Source organism: Talpa europaea (assembly GCF_964194135.1).
Source record: "Talpa europaea genome assembly, chromosome: 7".
Lineage (NCBI taxonomy): Eukaryota > Metazoa > Chordata > Mammalia > Eulipotyphla > Talpidae > Talpa > Talpa europaea.
Genome location: NC_140074.1, coordinates 10,430,600 through 10,447,851, shown reverse-complemented (window position 1 = coordinate 10,447,851; position 17,252 = coordinate 10,430,600). Strand labels below are relative to the sequence as shown.

Genomic DNA, 17,252 nt, shown 5'->3' with positions numbered 1-17,252 from the left:
GGACGTGACTTACCAGCTCTTGACTGCACTCCACGTGAAGAGCTGTGATCCTGAGGTCTAAATATTTTTTTTGAAGGTCATATGAAGGGTTCAGCTAAGTGATGGAGAGCTTGGGCAATGGAGATCTGACTCCAGTGGGTGGAAGGGAGGAAATGAATGAATTAGAAGAAATTAGATAGGAGGATTCTAAGCAGGTAAGGATTGTTGGGACCCGAACTCTGCAGCACAGGAGACTAGTACGTGAGCTTGTTCTGCGGCAATCTGGCCAAGAGGCCAGAGAAGCTCAGAATGGGCTCTTGTGGCCTTGGGGCCAGGTGGCCTTGAATAAGAAATCTACCTTAACCTGTCAAAGGTAAAACCAGGAAGGTAAGACTTTCTAGAGGACCACACACCCCACCTGTACTGAAAGTTCTAAGCTATCAATAAAACTGGTTAGATCGAGGGCACTTGGGAAGATCTGTATCCTGAGGCAGACAAAAGACTAGCTGAGTTATTGCGACCGTATTGCGCCTCTCCTGTTGTCGGGCCTTATGTGATGCTGTGTGAGAGGGGCACAGAGGAGGTAAAAAGAGCCCCCCACCCCCACTGAGAAGGAAGGGGCTATGCAGGCAGCCTCCCTGATGTCCAACTCCATCTGTTTCGAGAAGCGCCAGCACAGTAGGGGGAGCCCAGGGTTCTGCGCCCACAGCCATCAGTGGACAAGGGTCCACGGTAACAGTCACTCCACCAAAGGATGTAGTTTATTTAAAAATACTTTTCTTGCAAAATTATAGCTTCCTGCTCTGCGTACATGATCCCTTATTCATGATGTCCCCCTCAAGGTGAGCTTGTGCCTAAGGCGTCTGTGTCCTCTGAGTGCCTAGCGCCCTTTCAGCCATCCTAGGCGGTTGTCTCTTCCTTGTGTTACTCTCCGGTACTTTTTTTGTGCTCGGCGTTAATCCTTGCTTACCTCCAAGGAAGGGTCCTTGGAGAGAAGGGAAAAGTGCTGTCCTGAGATTCCAGACCCACGTGTGGCATTACAGTGGCCTGCTCTCTCGTCACAGTGGATGTGTGGTGACCTTGACAGGGGGCGCTCAAGGGGACTCCGGGCCTGGGCAGTGCCGGCTGTGGCGGGATAGCCCCTGCGCCGTCAGGCCGTGTTGTCACACTCCATCTCGACTCTGCGAGCCTTTCCTCCGGATGGGCTCTTCGCTTCTGAAAGTGATGTGGGGAGGGGCATGTCCCTGACTTCCAGGGAGGTGACATTGGGTTCCCTTTCTTTCCCTCTCTCTCCAGGTGCCAAGCTCTCCTGATGAAATGTGTTCTGCCCCACTGGGCTCTGGGGGCAGTGTCCGGTGCTGTTGATGCCCTTGTTCGAACTTTCCAGAATGGATAGTCCTCCAAAGCTGACTGGAGAGACCCTGATCGTCCACCACATCCCCTTGGTGCACTGTCAAGTCCCAGACAGGCAGTGCTGTGGAGGGGCCAGTGGAAGCGGTGGGGGCACAAGAGCCAACCCCTTCTGCCCACCCGAGTTGGGCATCACCCAGCCTGATCAAGACCTCGGACAAGCTGACTCCCTGCTGTACAGCAGTCTGCACTCTGCTCCGGGGGGATCTGCACGGTCTGCAGACAGCACCAAGAGTAGCGGTCGGGATGGACGAGGCCCCGGGGCCCCTAAACGACATAATCCCTTCTTATTGCAGGAGGGTGTGGCTGAGCCAGGCCTCGGTGACCTCTATGACGACAGCATTGGCGGTGGTACCACCCAGCAGTCCTTCCACCTGCACGGAACCGGCCAGCCCACCTTCCATCTGTCCTCTTTCCAGTTGCCACCACCTGGCCCCAGAGTGGGCAGACCATGGGGGGCAGCACGTAGCCGGGCCGGAGTGGTGGAGGGGCAGGAGCAGGAGCCGGTGACCACCTTGGATGCCCAGCAATGCAGCACCGGCCACTGTTGCCGGCCAGAGCTGGAAGCAGAGACCATGGAGCTGGATGAGTGTGGGGGACCTGGGGGCAGCGGCAGTGGGGGTGGCGCCAGTGATACCTCTGGCTTTTCCTTTGACCAGGAATGGAAGCTCAGCTCAGATGAGTCCCCGAGGAACCCCAGATGCTCAGGCTCAGGAGCCCAGCACTGCCGCTGCAGTAGCACATCGAGCCAGTCTGAGGCGGCCGACCAGTCCATGGGCTATGTGAGCGACTCGTCCTGCAACAGCTCAGACGGCGTGCTGGTCACCTTCAGCACCCTCTACAACAAGATGCATGGCAACTCCCGTGCCAATCTCAACTCTGCCCCACAGTCTTGCAGCGACTCTTCCTTCTGCAGCCACTCAGACCCTGGAGCCTTCTACCTGGACCTGCAGCCCTCCCCAGCTGAGTCCAAGATGTCCTGTGAGTCCCATCACCCTGACAGTGGAGAAAGGGAAGGAGGCTATGGTTGCCCTCACGCCTCCTCTCCCGAGCTTGATGCCAACTGCAACTCCTACCGCCCGCACTGTGAGCCCTGCCCAGCGGTGGCTGACCTCACAGCCTGCTTCCAGAGCCAGGCCCGCCTTGTTGTGGCCACACAGAATTACTATAAACTTGTCACCTGTGACCTGTCCTCCCAATCATCGCCGAGCCCAGCTGGCTCTTCCATTACCAGCTGCTCCGAGGAACACACCAAAATAAGTCCCACACCAGGCCCCGGCGCAGACATGGGCCCTGACCCAGACCCAGGCCCCGGCCAGCCCTCTGAGTATTACCTGTTCCAGAAGCCAGAAATCCAGCCGGAGGAGCAAGAAGCAGTGGGTTCCTCAGCGGAAGTGGCCGCTCCTGTGAGCCCTACTGTGATTGAGGGGCAAGTGTACACTAATACTTCACCCCCCAACCTTAGCACCGGACGTCAGCGCTCTCGAAGCTACGACCGCAGCCTTGAGCGCAGCCCCCCGGTACGCCTGGGCTCACTGGAACGCATGTTGAGTTGCCCAGTGCGCCTGAGTGAGGGCCCTGCAGCCCTGGCTGGGCCCAGCTCCCCACCCAGGCGGGTCACCTCCTTTGCTGAGCTTGCCAAGGGCCGGAAGAAAGCTGTAGGCTCTGGCTCCCCCCCACTTCGAGTGAGTGTTGGGGACTCCTCCCAGGAGTTCTCACCCATCCAAGAAGCCCAACAGGATAAGGTGGGCACGCTGGATGAGGGCACTCATTGTAGCCATAGCCTTCCACCCATGCCCTTGGGGCCAGGCATGGACCTAGTTGGCCCAGAGTCCTGGTCTACCCAGGTCTGTCAGAGCCCCCAGTCCAGTGAGATGCCACCTTCTGGTGTCAGAACTGCTGGACATCATGCCCAGCTGATGGATCCAGGGCCTGCTCTCCCAGGGAGCCCAGCCAACAGCCATACCCAGAGGGATGCAAGAGCTAGAGCTGACGGTAAGGACCTAGAGGCTGGGGAATCCAGGATACATGCATGGTCTCCACGGTGATGGGCTCTGCCGCCACCCCCTTCCATACACGTGAGGGTCCCCAGCCTAGATGGAGCATCTTCCCGTCCAGGGAGTGTACTATGGTTCTAAATGGCGGGGGTGGGGGCGTAGCTTAGAGGGTAAAAAAAAAAAAAAAAGGAAGTAAAATCAACAGGACTTAGAAATTAGTGTATTAGGAAAGAAAATGCTCAGAAGAGTGGTGCTAAGCCTGGATGACCGAGAAGATGACGCTAGTATGGGTAGGACTGCGAAGAGAGGCAAAGATTTACTGGGAAAAGGCTAAAGTTTAAGTTCAGTTTGGACACTTAAGAGTTTGCAGGGTACTTTGAGGGTATGTCCAACAGGCAGACCACACTGGGTGTCACTGACAAGTGATCACAGCCACTCTTCAAAGAGCCAGGGACCTGACTCTTGACCTGTAAACCTCCTAGGTCAGTTCTTTCCCTGTTTATTATACTTTGAGTAATTATTTTGTAAACACTGTGTTAAGTGGGTCCTGGTGGTAGATGAGAGGGACAGTTTCTGTCCTTAAGGAATTCCCACTAAGGATGGGGACAAAAAAGGAGACACATAATTATAATCAGAAATGGCGGTGCATGATGCTAGTCTGTGATAACGATAACTTTTTTTTTAAAGATTTATTTATTTATTCATTTATTCATTCATTCATTTATTTATTTATACAAGAATGGGGTACAGGCCAGATGCGTGGGAGGGTGAGAGAATTCACCAGAGACAGAGCGGGGAACAGAACAGGCAGACTGACGAAATACACTGCTGAGGGGAGCAGCAAGCACGATAGGAGAGGTCTGCCGCGCCATGTGGGACCCTAGCCGGCTGGCCAGGATCAAACTGGTGCTGCAGAGTCTGCGGACAGCTTCACAGGGCGGCGCTCTACCTCCTACGCCACCAGGGGAGGCCTATAAGGATATCTGATGCAAATCAAATGTCAGAGACGGACTGCTAACACAGTTTACATTGTGTTTACATCACAGTTTACATGATCTAAAAAGTCAGCTAGGAATGGGCTTTATGGAGACTTGTAAAAACATTCTAGACTCATTGGATAGTCTTATTAAAAGGCACAGAATAACTTGATGCTTTCCAGAAACTGCAAATAATTTGGTACAATCATAGAGGGATGGGAATGGAACAGTTGAAATTTTTCAGTAAGGGAAGTAGCTTTGTTTTTTGTAACAGCTTAGTGGCATGCTCTGCTTTGCACGGTGGTTTGGGTGGGAGGTGGGTCGGAAGGGATGCCTTCTGGAGGTCAGGAGATCGCCATGATTAGCACATACTCGGAGTCAAAGTGGTAATTGAAGTTATGAGTGGACCAGAGCATCCAGGAGCACGTGTACCCTTATAAAAGAAACAAGGACAGAGTTCTGGCAGATAAGGGCGTAAGGGCTGAACTGAGAGGCTCTCAAAGGAGACAGAAGAATTAGCCAGAAAAAAAGAGAGGGGGAACCAGGAGAAAGTGAAGTCACAGGAACCAGAGAAAAAGTTTTAAAAAGAATATAGTTCAACCAAGTGAGCTATGAGGAGAAATCACTCAGAGTGAGGCTAAAGGATCCCAAAAGCAGCTTTCAGGAGGACTGAGGGTAGAAATCTGACCTCAGAGGGTTTGGTGTGTGTGGGTGGGAGTGGGAGTGGGGGCTGTAAATAATGTGGTATAGCAAATTATACCAAACCTAAGGGTCCACCTAAGTGGACTTAGGTGGACCCTTAGGTTGGGTCTGTTGACTTCTCAAAGAACGGGGGTTAAAAGACATGAACTACTGTATTATCCCTCCTGTGAGGCAGATGAGTGACTTCACACTCCTAAACATGCAGAAGATTTACCTATGGAGCTGCGGGTCTCTAGCAAAGAGGAGGGTCAGCAGCAGCGGGGACTAGCGAGCGTCCTTTGCAACCCACTTCTTTGGCTTGGTTGGTTCATCTAGGCTGGTGTCCTGAGGGCCATACAATCCTGGTCAGAGGTGGGAGGAGAAGCAGTAAAAGTGTCTGTTTCAGAGAAGACTTTCATAGAGAAACGCTGCTCTTGCAAATGTTTAATTAACATCTGAATGACCATTCATTGAATTCATGAATGATGAAAGAAACCGAGATCACTTTGAGATCCTGAACAACAAACAGGATCAAGATCCCAAAGGATCTTGCTGGATCTGTAAAGAACCAAGCTAATAAGGCAGAGACCAATGGGAAATGCGATAGGAAGTTTGACATGTCAACTTGAATGGATTATGATATTTAATTGATTGCAAACTCAGAATGAGTCAGCAGTTTGGAAGGGCTTCCTAAAAGTTAAAATGACTGGATCATTTCATAGAGTCCAGTAGGGAGTCTCCTCCTCTCCTCCTCCAAACCAGTCTGCGCTGTCTCACCTGGAAGTTTCTGGGCACTTCATTTTAAAAAGGAATTGCGGGACTGGGACCGTGTCACCTTGAGAAGAGCAGACTTGGGTGAAGGTGGTCTGTCTCAAATTTTCTTAGGCGCTATCACATAGAAAAGTGAGGGAACTTTTTCTCTCGGTTCCCTGCAGGTAGAACTCAGACCCACTCCCCACAGTTGGCCCCCCACTTCTTTCCTGATCTTATTCCTCTATTCCTTCCCTCACATCCCATCCTGGGAACTAGCCGGAGGATTGTAAAAAGAGCGGGAATAAATAATCTAATTCAAACAGACTTGCAGAGAGGATACCGAAGTTACAGTTGGTTGGGAGGGTCTTAATCTGACAGCCAGGTCAGGTCAGTCTTGAAACCGGGAGGAGGAAGACATTCCCTGCCTGAGAAGGGGTGTGCTTTAAATGGGAATGGCCTGTGGTGGTGTCAGTGGGGGTGCGGGTGTGGAATTCTGAGGGGAGACCAGCCGAATTTGTCAGTGGACAGGTGACGCCCACCTGACCGATTTATTCTGTGGAAAAGAAGGGACATAGGCGATAAAATAAAATTGGTATTTTAGGAAGGAAGCTGACTTATGTAAGATTCTGGATGCAATGAAATCAAGGTTGACAGTAGGACTTCATGCATTTAACAAATCTTTATGCCATGCCTGTGTTATGGCAGGATCTGTTAGAGGCACTCGGGGTGCAGTAATAAATGAACAAAAAAATCCCTGCTTTTCTGGAACCCTTGTGAGGAGTAATAAGCAATAAACAAGATCATTTCTGATAGCATAAAAATTCTAAAATGAAAATGAAAGAGAAATAGACCGTTACTTGGCAGTAGGCTAGAGAATCGGAAAAGATTTTGCTGGAGACATGTTTAAGCTGATGCCTGGATAAGATGAGTTCAGGTAGAAAGAACAGCTGGTTCAAAAGGCCCTGAGATGCTAATGAACTTGGCCTGTTTAAGGACAGAAGTGCAGCTGGGGCACAGTGAGGAGAACAGCCAGGGTTGCTCTAGCCCCGGGGCTGACAGGAGGTGGTAGTTTGGAAGCAACCCTGGGAGTGATTCTGGAACCCTCCTTGGTGGGGCTGTGGTCACGACCCCTTAAGACTTCCTGAAGAGATCAAGAAGAGGCAACACAGCCGAGGCCTCCCACGTGTACCGTGAGCTAGTAGACAGCACTGGCCCTAGCGTCAGACTCTCACTTAGGCAGAATTCTCACTCGCCCACTTCATTGTGTGGCCTCTTCTGGATCCGGCAAGCAAGGAGACCCAGTGCTGCCTCGCAGGGTCAGGAACCACCTGTGCAGGGAGCCACACCCAGGGTCTCAGGCGTGTGGGTGCTTCTAGCACCACCTTGTGTTCACTGAGGTGTTTACAGTGCTGGTGGAGGAGCAGGCCGTGCGCACAGGGCGCGGGGAGTTCCGGGGCTGGAGGGCTGTTGACCTGAAGACTGGCGCAGAGGCCAGGAGGGGATCAGTGGTGGGGAGCACACCACGTGTACAGGCAGCAGATGAGGACTCTCAGGCTCCAGTGCCAGGGTTGTGATAGAGTGGGAGCGGGGTAGGTAGGGGTGACCAGAGACCGAGCCTCGCATCCTGTAAAGAAATGTTTCACTATGGTTAGATTTGCTCCAGAATGAAATGTGTCAGGTTGAGTGGAGCTGGGGTGAGTGAAAGCTTGAAGTTAATAACGTCTTGACCCTGAACATCCGATTCTGACTCCATGTCTTTATAAAGACATTAGAAACCAAGAACACGGTGGCTGTTCTGCCGACAGAAGTGGACGTCATCGGGAGAAAGGAGAAAAGTGATAGACAAGAGCTGTTTTAAAACAGCACATTTTAAAAGCAGAACCCTCAATCTAGAGATCAGCAGGGAGACCAGGGGTCGCCTGTGCGATTTTCTGAACTTGAAAAACGCAGTGGAGAAAACGTGAAGTGAGGTATAAGAATGGAACCCTAAGATACACCTTGAAGTCAGGATGATGAGGGACTGAGTAACCGGGAGGCCCAAGACCGTACAGCAGCATAAGAATAGTAGGAAAAGGTTTGCAAAGGAAGGAGGAGGGAGCAGTGTCACTTTCCAGACTCGGATCCCGCCTACCCCGTCCAGTTCCCGCAGCCCAGGTCCTGCCCATCACCCCCCCTGTCCCCAGGGAGCACCATCTCCTTCCTGCTGCTTTGCTTCCTCTTCTGTGGGGTTCAGTGTCTGTCTGATTCTTCTCCATCCCTGTTGCCACAGGGGGTGGTGCTGAGAGCCGGCCAGTCCTTCGCTACAGCAAGGAGCAGAGACCAACCACGCTGCCCATCCAGCCCTTCGTGTTCCAGCACCACTTCCCCAAGCAGTTGAGCAAGGCGCGCGCCCTCCACAGCCTTTCCCAGCTCTACAGCCTCTCGGGCTGCAACCGTGCACAGCAGCCTGCCTCCCTGGCTGCCCAAGTCACAGTCCCAGCTCCTTCGGGGGAATCGGCGGCATCCGCCAACAGAGGTGCCAGGAAAGCTGGGCCCGAGCCAGAAACCTCACGGCCATCACCTCTGGGCAGCTACTCCCCCATCCGGAGTGCTGGCCCCTTTGGGCCCAGCACCGACTCTTCGGCTTCCACTTCCTGTTCCCCTCCCGCAGAGCAGGCCACAGCCACAAAAAGTTCACCCCCATGGAGCCATTCCTGTCCTGCTGTCCGAACTGCCACCTCCCAGCAGCCACAGAAGGAGGATCAGAAGATACTGACCTTGGCTGAATACCGGCTCCATGGAACAGGAAGCTTGCCCCCCCTGGGCTCCTGGAGATCTAACCTCAGCCGAGCCGAGAGCCTGGGCCGGGGAGGGGGTGAGGGCAGCATGGCCTCCAGACCCAGTAATGGTATGAGCTTCAGCCCTCACCCCAGCACGTCTCCTGTCCTCTGACCGATTTCTTACGCTCCATCCTGGGGCCAGAGGTTAAATGTTGGCACCTCTCTCCCCACTTATCTCTGGATAATATCCTCTGATGCCAACCTTCCTGGTTTGGAGGGCCCCCTGGGCGGATATGGAATGCTGTTTCCTGCTAACTCTTACTGTCTCTCCTGCATCTGTTCTGTTTCCAGCCAACCACCTATCCCCTCAAGCACTCAAGTGGCGGGAATACAGGAGGAAGAACCCCCTGGGGCCACCTGGTTTGTCAGGGAGCCTCGACCGAAGGCCACAGGAAGCTCGGCTGGCACGAAGGAACCCCATCTTCGAGTTCCCCGGCTCCCTCAGTGCTGCTGGCCACCCGAACTGCCGGCTGAACGGTGTGTGGCCCCGTCCCCAGCACACCCAGGGCAGGCCCGGCCCCGGCTGGGAGGGCCGAGAGAAGGGGTCGGTGCCGGCCTGTCTCCGCAGGCGTGAGGCACGGACCTGAGCTGCCGCTCTTGGAGGGAGAGTTGCTCAGGACTGATTATTCTCTTCTTTCCAGGCCAAGTAGTGAAGCCATTACCGCTGACCTGTCCAGACTTTCAGGACCCCTTTTCTTTGACTGAGAAGCCTCCAGCTGAGTTTTGTCTGTCCCCAGATGGCAGCTCAGAAGCCATTTCCATCGATCTGCTTCAGAAAAAAGGTGAATTTACCCTCTGCTCGGGCCCGGAGTTCTCTTCTCCCTGGTGTCTGTTTCCCAGCCCTCCAGAATATTTCCCTGTTTTAAAAGCCCAGGTGCTGGGAAGGAATTAGGGAGCACAGGACAGAGGCAGCCCCTCGTGTGTATGCTGCGGGTGTGTGCAAGTGAGCCGGGGTCACTTGTCAGATGCTTAAGAATCAGGCTTCTTGCTCCTGCCCGAGGCAGCTGAGTGTAGCGAGGAGACTGCGTGTTGTCAATAAATGCCACGCACTGTTACGGGGGCGGGGGGTGAGGGGGAGATGGAGGACCGGGCCTAGTGGCGTGGATCACTGTGGAAGGGCTGACAAGAAGCCACCCTATTCAGCCCACAAAGGGCCACGGAGAGCCTCTCCGGTGAGATGGTGGGAAGAAACCTGAGCGTGATTGTGGGATGAAGGGAAGAAGCCTGTGAAAAGGGAGAAAGGAGGCTACAGGCCCTCGCACAGGCTGAGTGCGGGATGCAACGCTTAGGGGGAGCAAAGGACCTCGGACCTCGGGCCTCGGGCCAGAAGGGAACAGCCGCCTTCCCCGGAAGGAAACAGGGCCAGAGGGGGAGGGAGGGGCTCGGAGGGTAGATGTAATATACAGCTCTGTCCTTTGGGTGAGAGGGAAGTTGAAGGAATTCCTGACAGGGATCTCTTCTCTGTGGGAAGGACCAAGGTCTCAAGAAAAGGGGTGAAGGTTTGACGCAGTGACTTGAGGGAGTGGCAGTGGGTCCTGCAAGGCACCCATCAAAGAAATGCTCTTCTCTGGCTCTGGTGTGAGTGGCAGCCGTTAGCCTGGCTTCCCAGAGGAGAAGACCCACAGTTGGATCTAGAACTGGAGGAAGAAGGCAAGGAAATTAGGACCTTGAGGGTCTTGACAGCGGAATCCTGGAGGTGGGTTCAGGCTGGGAGGGGAAAATAAAAACGCGAAGGTCTTAAGAACTGGGCAGAAACAGGAAGGAGGCAGACGTGGATGCCTTGATGGGACCCAGCTGCGGGGACAGCGAGAGTGTGGAAGCCCCTCCCCGTCCTCACTGAGGACACCATCCCGGCTGAGTTGCCCAAGAGCTTGCTCACATCAACGTCTTGCTTGCAGGACTGGTGAAAGCAGTTAACACCGCTGTGGACCTCATTGTGGCCCATTTTGGCACCAGCCGGGATCCTGGGGTGAAGGTAGGCAAGCGACTGTGGAGGGCCGAGCTCTCCCCTGCGGACCCTCATCCTTCTGCACGACCACCTTCCCCTCCTCTCTTGCGTTTAGAACCCAGAATTGGAAACCTAGGGGTGGGAGCCCAGAGAAGCACCCTGAGCACTCAGCGAGACTGGGAGGACCCCGGCCAGGCTGCCGGTGATTCCCTGTTCTCCCCCACTGCATCTGCAGGCAAAACTGGGCAACAGTTCTGTGAGCCCCAATGTAGGCCACCTGGTCCTGAAGTACCTGTGCCCTGCGGTCCGGGCTGTGCTGGAGGATGGGCTCAAGGCTTTTGTGCTCGATGTCATTATCGGGCAACGGAAGAACATGCCGTGGAGTGTGGTGGAGGCTTCCACACAGCTCGGTAAGCGCCAGGGGACAAGAAGGGGCCTCGGGGCCTCAGGTTGAATTCAGCGTCCAGAGATGGGGCGTGTGACCTCCACTCTGACTTCTGCAGGTCCCTCCACCAAGGTCCTGCATGGCCTCTACAACAAAGTCAGCCAGTTCCCAGAGCTCACCAGTCACACCATGCGCTTCAACGCCTTCATCCTCGGCCTGCTCAAGTGAGTGTGGGGAGCGGCAAGACCCATGAACACGAACCCCCGGACCCTGCGCCTCTGAGGAAACAGTTCCCCAGACTGAAACAGAAAGGATGGCTCTGCCCAGGCTCACTTTCTCCCCACCTGGCCGCAGCCTCTCGATAGGTCGCTGGTCTCCCCTTGCGACCCTGGTTCCCCCCGGCACTGCTTTTACAAATCCATGATCTCACTTACTTGGAAATTAATCTGGTTTCTGTTTCTCTGATATTATAAACCGTGATGCTCTTAATTCCAGCACTGCCTCCAAATCCAGCTCGACCTGAAGTCCACCTTAGGACCCACGTCGCAGTGTAGACTCTCCGTTCTCCAGTGTGGCCGCGGGTCATGCCCTTTGGCCCTGAGCTGCCCTTTACTTTCACTTAGCAGCCACCATGATTTCTTGGGTTCTGTGTGAGCTGCCTCCATTCCAGGAGGAAGCGGATGGTTTGGGAGTCACATGTCCACCAGCCCCTCCCCACACCCCCACTGACCTCCCAGATCTCGAGTATATGCAGTTAGCCAGATAGCTTCCCCGCCGTAGAACAGTGTCACTATCCCTCCGCCTTGTGTCTGCCCCCTGTGTCTGTCTCCTTGTCCCTGATCATCTGGCTATATCCACACAAGACTCAACTCTCTCCACTTATCTATCTCCCTACAGCATCCGGTCCCTGGAATTCTGGTTTAATCACCTCTATAACCATGAAGGTAATGCCCAGAATCCTGCTCTGTCTGCAAACTCAGGAGAGGCCAGACCTCAGAGGCTTACCAGGGGGTGGCACAGCTGTCCCTTCAGATGCCAGAGGTGGGGAGGGGAACCACACATGCTCTCCTCAAAGTCTGGGGCTTCTACCCGGTCCCTGCTCAGCTTCTGCTCGACTTAGAGCCTCGGGGTCGGCAGGACACTTAGGCAATCAGGGTGGCCATGTACCCCAACCCGTTTCCTCTGAACTCGGGGTTGCCATGTCAGGTGGTGACGTGTGCACTGCACACCCTCTGGAGGCATCGTTCGCACTGTGAGATGTCCACGTGGCCCGGCACAGCCTGTGCGTTCTGTGCGGTGGCTCTGCCCAGGAAGTTCTTCAAAGACCCACAACCAGGCCAGGCTCTGTTTCTTGTGTGGCTCAGTCCCTCTCTCTTTCTCCCCCAGATATTATCCAGACCCACTACCAGCCGTGGGGCTTCCTGAGTGCAGCACACACCGTGTGCCCTGGTCTCTTCGAGGAGCTGCTGCTGTTGCTCCAGCCCCTGGCCCTGCTGCCCTTCAGCCTCGACCTGCTGTTTCAGCACCGGCTGCTGCAGAGCGGGCAGCAGCAGCGGCAGCATAAGGAGCTGCTGCGGGTGTCCCAGGACCTGCTGCTATCTGCCCACTCGACGCTGCAGCTGACCCGGGCCCGGGGCCAGGAGGGTCCTGGAGAGATGGACAGGGCAGCCCATGGGGAGCGGGTGAAGGGTGTGGGAGCCCCAGAAGGCGGAGAAGACGAGGAAGAAGAAGAGACAGAAGAGGTGGCAGAGGCAGCTGGGGCCTCAGGGCGTGGCAGGTGGGCCCGAGGCGGGCAGGCCGGCTGGTGGTACCAGCTCATGCAGAGCTCCCAGGTCTACATCGATGGCTCCGCTGAGGGCTCTAGGTTCCCCCGTGGTGGCAGCAGTAGCAGCAGTGGCAGCAGCAGTGAGAAGAAAAAGGGGGGAGGAGGTGGGGGGCCACCTCCCCGAGAGGGAGTAGTGGAAGGAGCGGAAGCCTGCCCTGCCCCTGAGGAGACGCTTGGCCGGGACCGGGGCTGGCCCTTCTGGATGGGGAGCCCCCCCGACTCTGTGCTGGCTGAACTGAGGCGCAGTCGGGAGAGAGAGGGGCCCGCTGCGCCCCCGGCAGAAAATGAAGAAGGCGCCTCAGAGCCTTCACCTGGGGGCATCAAGTGGGGACACCTCTTTGGGTCCCGGAAGGCTCAACGGGAGGCCCGACCCACCAACAGGTGAGCGTGAGCCGGGGGTGTAGATGGAGGGAGTTGGGGGGCCTGATCTGAGCCAGCGCACATACAGCCAGGGCCCTGCCCGCTCTCCCCTAGGCTACCCTCGGACTGGCTGAGCCTAGACAAGTCCATGTTCCAACGAGTGGCGCAAACAGTGGGTGCCCGCCGGGAGCCGGAGCCCAGGGAGAGCCCGCAGGGGCCCCCCTCTCCAGGCCTGCCCTCCAAGCCTCCGTGGTGAGCCCGGGGAAGGAGGCCCGGGGCTGGGTTCAGCTTTGCAGCTTTTCTCTGACCTCCTCTTTCTGTTCCCGCAGCGAGGTGAAGGCGCTCTGCCACCACCTGGCCACAGGCCCCGGGCAGCTGAGCTTCCGCAAGGGAGATATCCTCCGGGTGCTGGGGCCAGCGGGAGGAGACTGGCTGCGCTGCAGCCGCGGCCCTGACACCGGCCTGGTGCCTCTGGCCTACGTGACCTTGACCCCAACTCCAAGTTCAACCCCTGGAAGCAGCCAAAACTGAGGCCTTGTGCATGCTGGTGGCCTCAGGGACCCTCATTACCCCCCCAGACTCAGCCTGAGAGCCCTTCGCAGGCCCTGGGCTTGGCTACAGAGAACAGACTGAGAACTGGGGGCCACGTATCCCTGTGCTCAGTATTAATTACTCCCCCTTAACTGTTCCAGTGACCTCATCCAGACCTCCACCCAGGAAAGGGGGGCGGGGATGCAGCACTGGGCTGCCCAGGACGCCCCTGGCCCACGGGGGCCAGCATTTCCATGGGTACAGACAAGCGTGTCCCTGTGGAGTGAGGTGACCAGAGGCCCGTTTGCAGGGTCTCCTAGGCCAGATGGCGAGAAGGATGGATGACAGTATTGGGGCCAGATTCCGAAGCCCCCAGCTGTAAATAGGCCGTGACCAGTGCCTGGTGGTCAAAAGAGGGAGGAGGAGCCCAGGCTTCTGTTTATGTATTTATTTATTTATTTATTACACCTATTAATAAAAAAGGTGCTTGGCCTCCAAACCACTTTCTCTTTGTGCCTCTCCTCATCCCCCAGCCCAAGTGGATGGCTGGAGAAGATGAAAAGGGAAGAGAGAACTTGAAGTCCGGGTGTCCCTACACCAGGAGCTGCTTCTGCAGGGTGCTCAGGCCCAGAGCATCTTGGGTGAGATGCCCGTACGTGCGGCCAAACTGGAACTTATACCCTGCGTGGCGAAGAGAGTCTCATTTGTGGCCAGCGGCGTGGCAAAGCCATTTACCTGTCAGCCAGTTGCCTAGACCCGCCAAGCTGCCTTCTAAAATCGGGTCTTACTCTCCACTCTGAGCTACCTCAGTTCCCTCTCTGCCCAGAGGTAAAGCTGAACCGTGCGATCTGAAGTTCCCCCCAGAGCTGTCGTCCCAACTTCTAAGCCACCTCCACTCCACCCATCGCCACCTCACAAATCTTTGTCCCAAAGCCGCTCTCTGGGCCTATCCTCACCTGGCACATAGCCCCCGTAGTGAGGTATAAGGCCCAGGTCCGGAGGGTAGCTCCTGGGAAGCGGGGGGAGATGTTTGGGATCCTTTGGGGAACTGCCCTGTGAGTGCATCTGTCCAAATTCCTGCAGGGCCTGGTTGGTGAGCACAGGAAAGCTGGAGCCAAAGAGGAAGCGGGCCCGGGGCACATAACCAGTGAAGCCTGTGGGGATGGGATGCTGAGTCCAGACGTCCTGAGGGGCCCCCCTGCCTCTGGCCATTTGCCCCTCCTCTCTCTCACCTGACATGAAGAACTTTTGAGGATCTTTGTCATCCATGGAATAGGGGGAAGCCTTGTGGAGGGAAGTTGGTAGTAGAAAAACGGGGCTATCAGAGTCCGCCCCTGCGCTCTCCACAAGCTCCCCGGGCGGTGGAGCTGGCTGGCCAGCCCGCCTCCCCGGTACCCACAGCCATGCTACCCGTGGCCACCCCGGGCCTGGACGCACCAAGGTAAGGTTCCCTCTCTCACCCCGCCGTACCCCCCGCCAGCCTTCGCACTTGCTCCACCTCCTGCCCTGGCTCTGCCTCCTTCGCCTCCAGCTCTGGCTCTGCCTTTGCCTCTTGGCCTTTCTCCACGTCGTCTTCTCCTCTGCCCTTCCTTGGCAGCTGTCGAGTCCCCTGCCCCCCGTGCCACTGAGTAAAATTATTCAGAGCCTCAGCCCAGACCTGGCTGCAGTTCTTGGCAAAGATGAATTGTGCCTGGGGCACAAAACCTGGGTGGGCAGGGGATAAGGAAGGCTTCTGTTAGCGTTTGGGACATGCTCTGGGGTGGGGGCCGCTGTTCATACCTGGGTCCCTACCTGTGTACCCGGGGATCATGCTGGAGCCGAGCCGCTCATGCCCACGCCTGCCAGGCAGGCTTCCTCTGGGAACCTCGGGAGATCGTGGAGGCCGAATGGGAGGCAGAAGTGTGCGATGGGCCGGGGGCCAGGCTAGGCCAGGAGAGCCTCGAAGTAGCTTACCCGTCATCTGCCCGTAAGTCTGGCCCATGCTGAACCGAAGTAGTGGGCAGTGTCCAGAGTACCTGTAGCGCAGGACTCACCTCACTGCCAGAATCCCCTGCCCCACCCTCCCCAGAGGCCTCAAGCCCTGATCTTTACTGGACTCGGATGTGGAGCAGGCATTTCTCAGCTCCCTGGGTTCCCAGCCCTCCCCCTCCGCTGTTACTCTGTTACCATGGAGCGGAAAACACAGCTTCCTGGCAGGCTCTGCTGCCACTAGTCCCTCGCTTTGGCTTTTTCATCCAACACCACAGATACCCCAGCCCCGAGCCCCCACAGCCCGCGTGTCCATTTGCCCCAAGGTCTAGGTGGTCCAAGTCCCATATCCCTGTAACCCGCCTCCCAGAAGCAAGCAGGGGTGTTCTGTGGGGAGCAGTCTTACCCCGGGATATAATGAGGGCCCCGAGGGCTCAGCCCCGGAGTGAAGGTGCTGGTCATAGCCCTGGGAACCCTGGCAGTTGCTTCTGTTCCCTTCCGAGGAGGCTCTGCTATGCCTGCGCACGCCGAGTCTGGGCCTGGGGGGCAGAGCCAGAGGCGGGAGGTGGGGCTGAGGGAGGAGAGAAGGGAGGGGGCACCGGTGTGATGGCTGCCAGAGCCACGGCTGGGGAGGACAGCAGAGGCACACCCCCGTCTGCCCCAGGATGAATGCAGTGCTGCTCCCCAGCGACAGAGCGGCCGGAGGGGCACAGCTTCCGAGGAAGGCCTGAGGTAGGAGGTGGGAGAGCAAACACAGCTGGGCCCACTGAGCTCTGCCAGTAAAGAGGACCCTTCCTTCTTGAGCACCTGCCTGAGATGTGGGTTCTGCTTTGTCTTGGTTGAGGTGATGGGGTTCCTGGGAAAAGAAGTCCCAGAGGGGAGGTGATAAATGCCAGGTGACAGGGGGGATGGGGACCTAGACACCTCTAGGCAGTGCCTTTGTTTTTATTAATAATGTTTATTGATTGATTATCTACTGTAATCTGGATCATCATCCGCCCACACACCACGCTCTGCTGGGCGCCCTGTATGGTGGCAGATTGTGCCCTAGGAAGGAGCCAGAAAATCTGAGCCCCATGTGGCTCTGGGCAAGTCATTTAGTGTCTCTGAACCCCACCACCCTCATTCACAGCATGCAAATAACTACTGCTCCCCCTGCAACCCTTGTGAGGTCACCTGAATGTGTGAGGTGCCTTTGTTAACAATAAAGACCACGGAGCCAGAATGGTGAGGGGAGGTCAGGCGGTCACAGGCTCCTGATGGCCTGTGGCCATTCTCTGAGCAGGTGATTAACCTCCTGAACCCGAATTCCCTAAACTTTAATAACGTGCAGCTGAAGATAACTTAATCCACCAAGGTGCTATTAAGGATAAAGTCAGATGGTGTGTGAAGGAACGAACTTACCCCCGCGCCTGGCTCCCAGCCACTGAATTTTCTTCCCTATTGTCTAGTATTATCTCTAAGTTTCTAACACATGGAAGGGCAACGAATGGCTTGTAAGTTCAGTGGATTTTCAAAGGAAGGAGATAGGAGGGTGATGTTGGGATTTAAAACGAGGGGGCAAGTTAGAATTTGTTAAGAAACAATTCAAATTGGGCCTCCCTGGTGACGCAGCGGTT

The 17,252-nt window shown here is 55.9% G+C and overlaps 2 protein-coding genes across 3 annotated transcripts; one reads left to right on the top strand and one right to left on the bottom strand.

Annotated features, from left to right (window-relative positions):
* Positions 1-1,343: 1,343 nt before the first annotated feature.
* On the top strand, positions 1,344-13,665 carry RUSC2 (RUN and SH3 domain containing 2; the record flags this gene model as incomplete). Of its 2 annotated transcripts, none has more annotated exons than XM_084237319.1 (11): positions 1,344-3,384; positions 8,067-8,684; positions 8,908-9,093; positions 9,258-9,398; positions 10,515-10,591; positions 10,800-10,974; positions 11,068-11,173; positions 11,847-11,893; positions 12,336-13,155; positions 13,249-13,386; positions 13,464-13,665. In XM_084237319.1, 11 exons carry the CDS (start codon positions 1,344-1,346, stop codon positions 13,663-13,665), a joined length of 4,551 nt encoding a protein of 1,516 aa, XP_084093445.1. The 2 variants fall into 2 exon arrangements, with proteins under 2 accessions (XP_084093445.1, XP_084093444.1); XM_084237318.1 differs by having other exon boundaries at positions 8,040-8,684.
* A 592-nt stretch (positions 13,666-14,257) lies between these two features.
* Positions 14,258-16,095, bottom strand: CIMIP2B (ciliary microtubule inner protein 2B; the record flags this gene model as incomplete). The annotated part of the gene is made up of 6 exons (XM_084236764.1): positions 14,258-14,346; positions 14,622-14,819; positions 14,898-14,949; positions 15,155-15,369; positions 15,457-15,680; positions 16,040-16,095. 6 exons carry the CDS (start codon positions 16,093-16,095, stop codon positions 14,258-14,260), a joined length of 834 nt encoding a protein of 277 aa, XP_084092890.1.
* Between the last annotated feature and the right edge of the window lie 1,157 nt (positions 16,096-17,252).